The following is a 14,561-nucleotide window of genomic DNA, read 5'->3' as shown; positions in this document are numbered from 1 at the left end:
CTTTTCACTGATGTTCTGCTAGGCTGGATATCATTTTGTAAAATTATATATTGTTACAGCGCTGAAGTCAAAGATGCAGCTTTCTTCCCTTCCAGAAATCTTGTTTCATTCCAGCAACGTCCCACTGGGAAGAGCAGTCAAAACCAGTTTGTCATCAGTCCTGAAGTCCAGTAATTGCCATAAACTTGTGACAATATTTCAAGATAGCTCTTTTCTCAAATGACTCCTCCTTCCATTCCAGAGTGACTATCTGGCTGCTGGTAACAATTTGTCCCATGCTCAATAGTATAGATTATTCCCCTTTGGAGCCCTGGAAGATAGTTATACACCTGTTCTTTGGACACTGCTGCATACTTGGTGCCCATGCAAAAATGTAATACAGAATATTTCCCATAGGGTTAATTACACTGCACAATCTTTTCAATCCCTTCACGGAAATGCCAAAGCAAAGATTTACACTCTAATGTATCAGTTAAAACTTCTAATCTATAATATTGTTTTTTTTTTGCCAACAGCCTCAAAAACAAAGTGTGATGTGTGAAGTATACTCAAACTTGTATAGGAAGCACAGCTTTAAACTAGATTGCTAACTTTTCCGCAGAAAAAATTCTGCAGAGACTGCTCCAGTTTAAACAGCAGCTTGTTCCAAATGACATCTTATGGTGTTTAAGCAGCATACTATTAACAACAAACTAATTATAAAGAGGTTTCTTTAAATTTCAAGGACAGCTCATGAAACTGCATCTCGGAAAATGTTTCAGTGAGTTCCAGGATTGACAGCTGGTGCCGACTTGCACTTCAGACGTGAACATCCTATAAAACTGTAAAGAACTACTGCACTTAATTATAAGTCTTCTGCAAAGATAAATGAAGGACAGTAGCTGGGGGGTGGGGAGGCGAGTAGGACGAAGGGAAGTTGCCAGAAGTCTGCACAACGTTTATTCCAGGAATATTGCACAAACTGAAGTAAAACGCATACATAATAAGCGGCACCTGAGAATTCCGTAATTGCTCATTATGCAATTACACCTTAGGCACTGCAAGCAAAAACTGAAGGAATAACACACGGGAAACATGGCTAACCACAAAATTGTTTTTTAAGGAGAATTAGGAAATTCTACACGTGGATGCCATTGGGCCTTTGCTTCTCTCTCTGCTGGAACCCTGTAATCCTTATTAATCTACTGTTCGTTCCTGGAAAGTACCTTTTCTCGGTCAGTAAAATCCAAATTTGTTGGATTACTTCGTGCCCCTTACTCACAGTCGAAGCTGTGTGGACAAACACATGATTTCAACAGACATGACTCAAAACTTAGTATATATTTTTCCTTGCCTTGGACTCTGCCAAACCAAGCACAAATTTAAAAAGCTGGGAACAATGTTACCACAGGGTGCCAAATTTGCAGTGAAAGCCCCATAGGCTGCTGTCACGCAAAGTCTGACAAGCCTTGCCAAATGGTTTCTTCAGGATACAAACTGCTTGTGGAGTGACTGGGCCCTTTGTATTCCAGCTGAATGCTGCAGATGGGAAGGTCTCTGTCAGGAAAGAGTAACCGCTGTTTTCACGGCATGAAGTTTTAGACACACAAATAAGAACATACTCTCCTGGTACAGAACACGGCTCGGCACCCTGAACAGCTCTGCAGCATTTCTTTTCTATTTGCTGAAGAGTGCATGCAGAAGTAATGTCACAACTTGTTAAAAAAGTGTCAAAAAAACCACAAAAAATCAAACCAACAAAATAACCAGACATTCAGTACATTTCAAACCCAAGGTCTAGCAAAAACAGGACAGATGCCCCAGGCTTATCAATTTCCCAAGCTGTATGAAGTTGGGTCACTTCTTTAAGAACTTGGGACACAAAGAGGCCTTCCTGCAGATCTAAAATACCAGAGAAAGCAGAATACTGAGCAGAGAAATGAACAAACACACAAGCTGAATTCATGCATTTTTCCTAAATGGAAGGCAGTTGAATACATAGCACACAATGAAAGCAATTCTGATCTACAAGTAGTTCTTCTAACTAGAGGAAACTGTACAGGCTTATACAGAGCACTTTTCACATTAACAGGCATCAGGCTTAACTATTTTTCCCATGGACAGACTAAGTGCAACTACATTCTGCAAAGCAGCAGAGATAATGCCTTCAGATGGTTCAACTTTGCAAGTTCTACACAGTAAGCTGGGACATTTAGAGACAGGTGGATAGAGGAAAACAGTGGGGATGAGAATTTCTCCTTTACTTTATGCCTCTCCTGTAGATCTTAGGCTTCCAGAAGATTTTCAGTTAGCTAATTTTTGGTTTTGACAAACAGTAGACAATATACTTACACAGACAGAACATCCCACCAAGACACACTAGCTGTGCTGGCGAGCCGTTTTAATTCTCTTGGCAAAAGAACGCATACATGAGAACAATGAGTTCGTGTTGAAGTGAAGAACAACTTCAATAGAAAGTACAAATGGAAATGTCCCACCTCGTATACCATACAGCAAGACTTGACATGTACCTTGGCTAGCAAGGCAGTGCTAAGTACGGCTGACTGGGAAAACCTGCGGTACTGAAGGAAGCTCTCAAACACCAAAATGCTTCTGGAAAGAACTATAAGGTTGCAAATACGTCAAGATGAACAAGAAATGTGAAATACAATCCATTAGATAAACCTTACATATTCTGAAATATTTCCACAGTGCAATTTTTTGATCTTTTAAGGAGGATTAGTAAAAGTCTCCTTACTGGAGACTGATGTGGAAGCAGCCAATACCTGAGCTGTGTCAATAACCACTTAAGTCATGCAGTTCTTTCCCAAGTGAGCAGAGTATAAATGTCTGGCTCACATTCCAAAATGGAAACTGGAAATTTATTTTCTAATGGAAGTTCTGCATTAGACATTTAATATTCACTTCTCCTGATAGCACGCCAGTACCACTTAAACTCACACAGCTGCACAGTACCAGTCCAGAACAGACCACAACATGCCACTTCACAGCACTGATCAGTCCCAGGCAAGTATCCATGACATTTTCCCCATTATGTCCTAAGTGGTCCTATTCAGGTATCTGTAAATGTCAGAAGGAATCTGCTTGAGATAACAAGCAAAAGTAAATTCTGAGCATGAAGATAGGAAAAAAAGCTGGGGAGAGAGAGTAGTGATTTAAAATGAGAATGTTTACAGCAGCTTTAATGTAAGACCATGTAAACTCGTTGCTAGAAGCATGGAGATTTAAATATTTAAATCTTTGTGCTAACAACTAAAACTGAGTTGCACAATGTACAACAATCAAAACCTAGAGATGTCACAATCCGCTTCATGTAAGATTATCTTCTGTTCTTAAGACCAAGTGAACTACTCTTCTATTTTTGCGAGCAGCAGAGAACCACAAAAAGTAAGTATAATAAGCAAAAGAAAAACGGAGGGAATAAAAAGCCCTTACTTTGGCTTCTCTGATTTTCCTAAACTTTGATGCCAAACCAAACAGTACCATTGGCTTCACTGTCTTACAATGAAGTAAGACAGACTGAACAGACAGCTTAAACCAGTGAAATGAATTGCACAATTTCAGTTCCAGCTACAAAAGGTGGAATCTGGAACGTTCTCTTTCCTACAGCCTGAAAGGTAAGGAGGGAGAGGACTGCACCAGAAGTCATCAAGCCCAGCACACCAAACCACTGCCAAACATTCAAGTTACACGTCTGAAGCTAGCAGACAGTCTTAATTCCCTTCTTCCAGATGGCAAAAACTTTAGAGAGCACAGCCATTACCAAAGGCCTCAACATTTATTTATGCTGTACATACTATTACCCCAAATAAGGTAAAAACTCAACTGATTTCACAGGACTAGGATGAAACTTAGATCTTGCTTTTAAGTATCATTACAGAAATAGACTGTTTTAACAGCATAGTCAAAACACAATCTCAACAAACTAGCTCATGCCATAGGAAGAAAACTTCATTATTATTTTAGAAAGAAGGGGGGGAAAAAAAAAGCTTTCTTTCTTTCTCACATTTTGGTTTGGCAATTCTATTTATGAATTTATTTCAATTAGCTAGGTTATTCCCCTTAATTTACTTTGAAGCCGTTTCAAATTCCCTGGAGAATTCTCTTTTGAAATTAAAATACTCAGAGCTAATTATTTAGCACCTTTAACATTCCAACTGTTTTTCTAGCATCTTTGTGAAAGATAAACAACAACACACCACAGACAGCTCAAGGAACCTATTGCTACCGGATGCCCAGAGCATTAAAACAACATATTAAAAAGGAACATTTGTCAGTATGACAGCTCTAATAACAGAGTACGAATTCTTGAATTTGCCTGACTTCAGGTCATATCTCATGCTGCCATCCAAACCCTCAGATTAATCATGAACTACTATAGCTAATTTAGGTTGAGGCTCAAAATCCAATTTTTCCTTCTTTCTCAGAAATTGGAGCAGAAGGGGCCAGTAACCAGGTGAACACAGCGGCATCTTAAGCCGCTTAGGTGAATCTTAAGTTCACAACTATTCAGGCCTTCTCACAACATCCAGCTGTACCCATATTCTTCTATTTTCTCTTGGAAAAAACCTCCTCTCTTTCCAATAGTCTCTCCAGCACCCTTATTTCCCAACTATCATCATGACCATTCTGCTGGCCATAGGAAAGTAGTGGAAAGCTGACAACCACTTTATGTGTTGTCTGATCACGTAGCCTCTAAGGTCTGCGTAGTGGTTCCTGAGATGTCTTCCTCTCTTTTCTCACACCTCACCTTCTATTCTTTTCAGTTGCCTCAAACTAAACGGACCAACTCACATAAATAAGTCTACTCTTACATACAGACCTTCAGCAGTTTTACAAATGCATCCACATGACATTTGTAAAGTGGTTGTAGATCAATATTCCTCGTCAACAAAAAAGACCAATCCCCTTCTACAGCACAATATTAACAAGCTCAACAAATCTGCTGGATCACCTCTCAGACAAAAAAACAATAATTCAGTGAAACATCAGAATCTCATGGACACACATTAAGAAGCCCAAATTGCCTTGCCCCAGAACTAGATTCTACATTTTGCAGTTATTTAACTTACTACCTTCTGTTCTCAGTGAAACTACTTCAAGGCTCAGCTCCCTGTAGCTTTAATATCTGTGGTAGCATTCTTTACAATTACTGTTTTAGATTAAGATTTAATGATGGGATACTAAGGCAAAAACAATGGGAAAAAAGGCATCTCTTAGAACATCTCAGGCCTCCCAAGCGCAAAAACAACTTTTCTTCCATGTATCTCTGGACAACACATATTCATCAAGGTCCTGAAGTATGGATCTCTAGGGCCTCCACATCCACCTTCTCCTGCACAAATCTTGCATCAAGTCTTTGCATGCAGCAATTTCAGATGCTAGTTCCAAGCACCTCAGACAAGGCAAAAGTCAAGAAGGTTATACCTGTGTATCCCATCTGCTGCAAAGGCCCCAGATCAAACCTGAGATTTCAAGCAATCAAACTATACTTTCAGCAATGTGTTTCTAATTGTGTATTTCTTGACATAACACAGCACCTCTTACAAATGTTTTCTGAAGTAACAAAACACTCAGAAGTGCTTCCCTTCTCAAATGTGTCTCGTTTCATTCATTTTAACACTACATTTAACAAAACAAGAGACTCCTCAAAAAATGGATAAATGATTCCAAGATGCAAAGCTGCACATAACAACAGTACTTGTTTTCTAAGAATGCCCGTGGGATAAGCTCTTACCTCAATTTTATCTGTTTTTGCATCTCCCCAGTAAAGTTTGTCCTCTTCAAGATCTAGTGCCAAGCCATTAGGCCAACCCAGGGACGTATTCACCAGAACTCTCCTCTCTGATCCATCCAAATAAGCACATTCTATCTTTGGACTTTCACCCCAGTCTGTCCAATACATGTAGCTGTAAAGAAAAGGGCAGAAATAGTCAATGCATGTAACCTGCAATACAGAAAGTGTCAAGATCTGTTCTGTTTTTGAAAGAACTTGCTAACTTTCTGTTTTCCAAACTGTAGCAAATAAACCAACCAACTTGAACTGTAACCTTTCTGCACAGGGAGGTTTTGGAGTCTCCTCTGTGACGATCTTCAAAAGCTGCCTGGATACAGTCCTGGGCACCCTGCTCCAGATGTCCCTGCTTGAATGGAGTTGGACTAGATTGTAGAATAGCTTGGATTGGAAGGAGCATCAACAGTCATCCAGCTCTAACCCCTGCCCACCTCAGCCATTCTGTAAATTCTGTAAGCAGTAATGATAATCTAAAGTTTAACTGTTAACTCAAAGTACTGAAAGCGTGCAGTGGCCTGATTCTTTAACAGCTGTAATGCTGAAGATACAGAGAAAATAAAATTCAACACATTTTCATTTAAGAACACTGTATTTAGCAGTCACCTTCTACATGCATAGCATATGTATGTGATAGATGAAGCAAGGGAAAGCTTGTCATATCTGGAACAAAATGAACATTTGACAAGTAATATACACATAATCTTGTAGTTGGCAGATTTTCAGTTTCAAGAGGGCACAAACTGGACCCAAAAGCCTACTACTGCAGGACTACCAATGAAAACAAAACTTACCCCATGACAGGATTGAGCACGATTGCACGAGGTTCATCTAGATTTTCTGATATAAGGATCTTTCTCGATGTCCCATTCAAACGGGTCACTTCAATGCGGTCTGTTCCAGTATCAGTCCAGTACAGGTTCCTTGCCACCCAGTCCACTGCAATTCCATCCGGATGGTTGATTTCTGTGGTTACCAGAGTCTGCGCTCCAGAGCCATCAAGGTATGCCCGACGAATTGCCCGAACATCATCATCAGTCCAGTAGATGTAGCCTTCCACAGGATCATAGTCTATGGCAATTGCATGTCTGATATTGTCTATCTGCAGAATAATGTCAGTGAAGTCTGGCATGTCCAAGGAAATCCTTCTCAAGTCAGTCCTCCTAGCAAGCAGCAACACTTCTTCAGCACCTGGGGAGACAACCATTCATAGTACTGCTTTTTTTTGTTGCTGTTGAAGCCTAGCAACAGTTACTTCTCTACTAATGTGAACACTTTAACACAACACAGCAGTCTGTGAATTGCTGCTGTCACTACAATAAGAGATATATTCAAAACAAGGAGATCCAGCTTCCACTGAATTACAGACTTGTCTGAACAGGGAGTTATTCTTCAACACTTCTCAATTAGCTATTTGTGCTGGCACTCTCATTTCACAATGACTGCATATTTCTCCCAGCCTCCCAAACTAACATGGAACATTACACTCTGTCTAAAATAAGGACATCCATGCAAGTAGTTAGCTAGTCAGTTGATTTGCTTTAAATCAGCAGCCCTCCATTAGCCAAATAAAAAAATTACATGCAAGTGAATTCCCAAGGAGCACACCAGCAGTCAGATCAAATGTATTTTGACTAATGCAAACATGCAGTTTGCAGACATCAAGCTCCAATTCCCAGCCTTACAGCAGCTTACCACATTCTCCACGGAAAAACAAGAACTGCACAGCACTAGCAACGCTGTTTCTGGAGGTAAAATAGCGTTGGTAGTAACCAATGTTTAACAACGATTCCAAACCAATACTCATAAAGCCATTCTTGAAAAGACTGCTGGTATCAAATCCCACTTGTGTCTCTACCATTCCTCCAAGTAAGATCACATTTATTATTTATTTTTTTTTTTTTTAAATATCAGCCACATAATGGATGTTTCCCAAAACTACTTTTTCCACTATCAAGAAAGAAGTAATGGAAGAAGTTACAAAAGATAACCAAGGCTATACACAGAATAATGCCACTCCTTTCATTAGCGTGGACTAAAACAATAATTTGGTGGGGTTACGTCCAAGTAGTTAGTAACATTATACAGAATTCCCTAGCTTAGCCAAACTTTCCACCAGCTGTATCACCACATTAGACACGTTGTTTGACAGACAAACACTACATCATAAATTACAGAACTAACAGAAGGCTTCAGTATTTCACAAACAAATTACATTAAGGATTTGTTTCAGACAGCCCAATAAGAAAGCAAGTCACAGCTACAGCAAATATTTCTTACCTGATCAAATCTGACACTAAACTAAGGCAATAGGATACTTTTCTCTCTCCTGTGCTCCTCCATCCCACTGCAAAGTTTTATTGCAGTAAAACAACCTGGAGCATACACACTTCAAAGACTAACAGAGTTTTCAATATTTTCTTTCTGGCAGTTTCTTCTATCAGTACAAAACCAGGGCACAGTAAAACATAAGGTTGATGAAGACATTTCTCCCACACGCTTCAACACATAAAGAGCAATATATGTATTTTTCCTTCTTTCTCTAAATGTAGTTTCAGAACTGACAAGTGTTTACATTTTAGCAAGTCTTCAGAACTGGAAAGCAGAACAAAGTCACTTCTATCTTGTCCATTAGCCAGAGGTGGTAACTTCCAGGTCCCACCAACTGCCCAGATTAAATGAAAACAGTCTACATGAGACACATCTTCTTGAGACCACTAAGCAGAACAGAAACTCAAACCCTCATGAGAACACTCTTCTAGAAGAAAATTTCATCTAGGCGTATGTATGAAGCGTGAAGCTCAGAAGAACTGTACATCAAAACCAAATTCATATTCCCATCAGGAGAAGGATGGTACTGGTTTCCAAATCCAAAAGCAGATAGCAGAATTTCACCTCCAAATAATATCTCGGAAACTCCAAACAGTGCTCAGGTTGCCAGGATATGATAAAATGAAAAGAAGGGTCTACAAGAGCAGCATCTGAACAATATCCAAGCAATTTTCCCAAGTGAAGCAGCACTGCTCTCCTCCTTGCCACTGGCTGCTTGTTCTCACTTCACTATCACTCCTTCCCATGCGCAAGCACAACGGCAGCAAGGTTATTGCTGCAAACCACACAAAAGAGCTGATCTAAAGGAGTTTTTAGCCAGATCAGTTCACTGCAGAGCTCCATGAACACTTGTGACGGCACATGGAAAGCCTCCAGTCACTTGCAGCCCAATTTAAGAAGGAAACAGCCCTGGGTGACCAGACAGCTTCTAAGACTTCTCTCCTCCTTTGCTCCCTGAGGAAAACACAGCAACAGCTTTTCATTCATCAAGATTCTCTTCCGTTAAGAGAACAACTTGTACCAGCAATTATTAGAAAGCACGCTAGTAAAATTACTCTTCTTTCAAAAGCTTGATAAATCTCCTGGAAAGAGGAGAAAAATAATGGAATGCCTAAGATGCTACTTGGTATCTTTTGTCATGCTTAGAAGTGATGACTGACATCCAAACAGTGGAAATTAATCAAGTGCTTTGACAAAAAACAAACAAACAAACGTGGTGAACAAAAAATATAGCTTACACCTCCCACTTCCTCCATACTTCTTAAAAGATCTTTGAATGATCAATTGTCTGTAATGGCATACGGTACAAATGAAAGGTGACACTGCCAACAACTCTATCTACTCCAATTGCTCTACCAAATGCAATCAATTTCCTTTTCTAAGCAAGCAGAAGACCATAGCTGTTACCAGTGTCTGAAAAAGCTGTCTGGGAACAAAAGTAGTTCAGAGTCTGATAAGCTCTTCTCTATTTCAAGGACTACCCCAGCAAGAGTAACCTCAGGGCTAAGCTGACATTTCTGCATAGATAACACGTCCACAAGAGCTTGGCTAGTTTCTAACATAACAACAAGAATCTGCTTTCAGACCTTCAAAACAATAAGGGTTTGTACTCAAAACTGATCAATGCAATTAGAAATGATAATTTTAGGAAGCCTGTTCAAATAGAAGAATGTGTCAATGTTGGAAGCAGCAGAAATGAAAAGGAAGCCAGGTCACCTGGATCCTGGACATTCCCTCAAATAGTATAGATGGTCCACCACTACACAGCTTCTTTATAGGAAAAAAATACCCCTAAATATTATTTGGCAACACAAACTCAGAATTTCTTTTTAATTTTCTAATGTAGTTTTCTAATAGTTTAGTTTTCTAAAATAGTTTTCTAATGCAAATTAAGATGGCTCCCTAACAGCCAAAGGAAAAAAGCCACTGGAGAGAGCATCTGCAGATCCTGATCTGCAACTGCAGAGCTTAACTACAATAGCACAGCAGCAACAGCAACAACAAAATACCTCGTGAAACAAAGTTTTATGGTTTGATTCCATGTTTCTGAAATGTTTCACTGGTAGGAGTTAGAATAAAAGCCCAAGCAAGCAAAACCTCAGGCCCCAATGGTCAGTATGGAAAGGGGATGCACTTGGTCAACAAAACGTTCCATAAAAAGCAGAATAGGGTAAATACTTTTAGCTCAACTGTGTCAGGAAGTGAGCAGCACTGCAGCTGCTCAGCCACCCACAGCACTTGGTTTCATATTCACCTTACCTTCTAATCTCCATTACATTAACGTCTGCAATCACAATCTTAATACTGAACTATGTGCAGTGTGCAGCTAAACAGCACCAAATATATGCACACAACTGATAACACAGCAATTACCAGCATTGCACGCATTTCCAAGACGACCAACATTAGAGGTATCACTGCATGGGAACAGGCAGATAAGAATCAAACGCGTACGTTTTGCCTCTTCACACGAACGATTGCATCTTCACCTTGGTTCATGGGGAACAAGGTCAGGGTTGAATGTTCCCGAGGAAGGAACTGGCAGATCAAAACTTAAGGCCCAGATTATACCCACAGGCGCTGGCTAAACAACAGGCTGTAAGGCATCATTAATATCCTCCTAAAAACCAGAAATAATAGCAAAACAGCAGCAATAACCTAACTCAGCTGTATCTCATCTAGCTGTTCCATGTACACGTTCACTTGCATACAAAATAATATTTTGACCAGGAAAGCAGGCACAGAGCAGTCACTACCCCTTGAATCAGCAATTGCAGGATGACTGTAACCTCCTAGCAAAGGGAAAAACAATCCTGTTTCTAACATACTCAGCCATTCAAACTTCTGCAAGCTTTGGGAATATTCTGCACCACAGACGTACACAGCTGAAAACAATCATGGAGAAGACAATTTGGCAATCCAGGGCTTCAGACTGTTTTCTCTGCTGACCCAACTGACCAGAAAAAGAATAACAATAATTCCACTTGACAAGTGGGACAGGACAACTCATTGGTAGTTGAACTGAACATTTTTTGGAAAATTCTTGTGATTTTTAACGTGCCTCTAACTGACATTTATGGGAAAAAGAAATAATAAAGGGAATGAGCTACTTGATTGATTTAAAGTTCTGGCAGCTCCACAATTTGTGTTGGAGAGATGCTACTGCTTAAAATGAAGTCAAATTATTACACAGCACGGCTCTTGACAGGCACTATCTACATCCTTAGACATTACATGGCACGTGAACAGAGAAAATGTGAACACTGTCTGCCTTGTTACATCCTCCCTCACATCCCTTTCAAAAGCTGGTGAAAGTCCATCCTGCTGGACAGATTTTGACAAGTGCAAAAATCCTGGCCTTTATTACAATGCACTCCAAACATTACAGTGGTTTTTATTACTGTATTTTCACCTATTAACACATTTCTAGTATAAAAGAAGAGAGAAATTTGGCACTGGGCTCTGAGCACAGCACTGTGAGATGAGAACTTATCTCAGCAGCGTTGTTGGTTCTTTCCAAAAACCTGGACAAACACGCTCATCTGGCTCATTAGTTTTATCTGCATCATGGAGGCATTTTGATTATTAATGTTGGTAGGAATGTTTTCAAGGCTACAGAAGCGTTACGTTGTGACTTGTCTACTGTAATGTCAGATACCCCAGAACCTGCCTAGTACATTATAGTGAGCTGTTTATCTGGTGCTGGAGTGCTACAGCATTTATTTGATTAAACTGATGTTCACAAACCCCTCCCACTGTACTCTTGTAACCACACAACCAAGAGATTCCCAGAGAATCACTATTATAGCACAGTCATGTAGAACATCACACCACAATCTACTCTTTTTCCCCCTCCTCCCCTTGCAGGGTACGTGAGGGAGAATGCAAACAATCCCAAGTACTGCAACATTCAGTTTATGAAAAGTCCTCTATGCAAACTATGGATCAGAACAGCAGAAGAAATGAGGCCACTCTAGAGTTACCAATCATTTAAAAAGACTCAGTTTCAACTCTCACCAGTTCAGAACTTTTAACTCTTTATTTTATTTAAGGACATTGTTGGGTTTTTTAATTCACTAAAAGCATTCTGCAACCTTCCACGGAATTTTCAGCATGTTTGATACTCATAAAAACCCATGAAATGTTCTGCTAAACCAATGCTAACAATACCTCAATTTAAAAACAAACAAACAAACAAAACAGAGCAGAAAAATGCAAAGCAGTTATTCTCACTTTCTGAAGACTATATTCTCTCTTTGCAATCAAGAAATCCCACAGAAGCAGGTTAGGAGACTTTTTTGTTTGTACATGTGACGCTTTCCTTCCATTCCCAGCACCCAATTATTTTTAATGCCCATGCTAGGTACAGTGTTTGCTTTGATTTCCTTGTTTTGTGAGCTCGCTATTAAAAATTCATGCTTCAGCGCTGAAAATGGCAGCTGCATTCTATTTGCAAAATTAACTGCAATCAGAGCTGACAGCAGTGAAGCAGGCCATCTCACCAGCCTGACAAGAGCCTTTTTTATTCTTCCCTTGGCCCACTTCGCATTTGACAAGTGACAAGACGTCTATAATACAGTAACAAATGCTCCAATTTATTCACCCAATCTAAACAAATGTAGACTGCAGTGGTTCCTTCTGCTAATCTATGCCAGAAAACACCATGCTATTCCTTTCCCATTTGTCTGGCTGCTAATCAGGCCAGAACAATGCTCCATTGTGGGACTCTTCCCCTAGTTCTGCGTACACGCATCTGCATACACACCCAGTCTATATAAAGGCAACTTTTGAGATCTCTATATTTGTGGGTTGAAAAAAATAATCAGATAAACTGCAATAATGGTAAAGCTTTTCGTTCCTTGTGCAACAAAGCAGTCAGCTCTTTTTGAAAGCGGCCCATTAGAAAGTACTTTGACTGCAGGCAACTCTTTTACAAGCTGTTTGAAATAAGGGGGTGGGAGAAAACTTCATTATTCTGTGTGGAATGTATGAAAATAAGAAATGCTGCCATGCTGTTTAACAATCTCAACAATATTTAAAACAATTACAACATCTTGCATAACGTTCAGCATCAGCCAGTCTTCACACCACAGGAAGAATGACGTAATGAAATTATGAGAGGTTTAAAGCTGCTATCAAACCCCACTCTCCCCACTATTCAACTTCAGCAGAACATAAAAACATTTAAGGAGGCTGAACAAACTTTGGGAATATCCACAAATAAAGACCACTTTTCATACTGCAGTGGTGCTGGCTCCAAGCTGGGAGAAACTGGGATCGTACTCTCCTACTTGACACTACCAGGAGAAGCGTGCAACACGTATGAGGTTTATCAGTTTAAAACTGAGAGTTGCACGCAGTGATTTTATGCAACCAACAAAACAGAAACAGGAAAGGTTTATTTGAAAGAATGTTTTGAGTGCCCACATTTGGACAGAGCTCGAATTGAAAGGTAAGTAGGCACAAGGAAAACTAACACTTATGACAAAGAAAGGAAATACCAGAGCACTCACGTAACTCATAAATTACATCATATCTCCCTGCACATTGTAGTGAAAAGCTGTTGTCCAGTGTTTCTTCTATTATCTTAGTAACAGACTCCTAATAGTTACTTTGCTTAAATCAGGAAAGAGCTACAATTTCAAGCAGTTATGACACATTCACAAACAAACAAACGAGGACCTCAAGCAGAATGTTAATTAAACTCTACAGGTGATAAGATCATCAGCACAGAACAGCTGACTAGAACATAAGCAACGCTTCTTCCATATGTTACACAGAAGACACGTTAACACCCTGTTCTAGTTCAGAGCCTAGGATCTATAAAAGATCCGAAGATTGCACATACCCAGTATTCATTTGGGAGCACAAAGCTTTGTAAGGCTACTGCTAAGAGAGAAGTGGCTAACTCTGAGGGAGATCTTTTCAGTTACAACTGCATTGGCAGTAGCCTGAATCAAAGATCAGCACAACTGCGTGGCTCTTGCTGTACCAAAAAAAAAGAATTTGCCCTTATACAGAGGCTCCATCCAAAGACCTCAAAACAGTTCAACAAATAAGTCTTAACTCCTGCCCTGAGGTCTGGCTGTCTAAACGCTATGTGCTTTAAAGAGAGAGCACAGGAAGTTGGAAATGTTAAGTGGTAAATCGGAATGTTAACCTGTAGATCTCAGTCCCGGCTCCCACTTTTAATTAGCAAAAAATTAACACCTCTTTGCATAGAATTCTTAATAACAGTGTATATTGAAAGCCATAGGAAAAAGGATGGACCAAGAAAAAGTCTGCCACAAATTCTCACTTCTAGAAATACAGTGCATTTGTTGGATTTTGGTATTTCCTTGCAAAGCGTTGTTTTAAAGCACCTATTTTTTGCAGCAGATAACCTGAGCGAGTAGGGCTGTATCTGAAATCACTACCTTTTAAAGCAGTTCAGCAACTT

The 14,561-nt window shown here is 39.8% G+C and overlaps 1 protein-coding gene across 1 annotated transcript in view; it reads right to left on the bottom strand.

The window, feature by feature from the left end:
- Positions 1-14,561, bottom strand: part of LRP5 (LDL receptor related protein 5) — an 80,626-nt gene that overhangs the window by 51,468 nt on the left and 14,597 nt on the right. Inside the window, exons 4-5 of the mRNA XM_019615456.2 lie at positions 6,586-6,982; positions 5,738-5,909 (exon numbers count right to left, since the gene is read on the bottom strand). Of these exons, the coding sequence (XP_019471001.1) occupies positions 5,738-5,909; positions 6,586-6,982 (569 nt within the window). The remainder of the gene's footprint in view (positions 1-5,737; positions 5,910-6,585; positions 6,983-14,561) is intronic.

The sequence above is a fragment of the Meleagris gallopavo genome, chromosome 5, assembly GCF_000146605.3.
Source record: "Meleagris gallopavo isolate NT-WF06-2002-E0010 breed Aviagen turkey brand Nicholas breeding stock chromosome 5, Turkey_5.1, whole genome shotgun sequence".
In the NCBI taxonomy this organism is placed as follows: Eukaryota; Metazoa; Chordata; class Aves; order Galliformes; family Phasianidae; genus Meleagris; species Meleagris gallopavo.
Note: the sequence above shows the minus strand (reverse complement) of the source record. Positions and strands in the feature narration are given on the sequence as shown.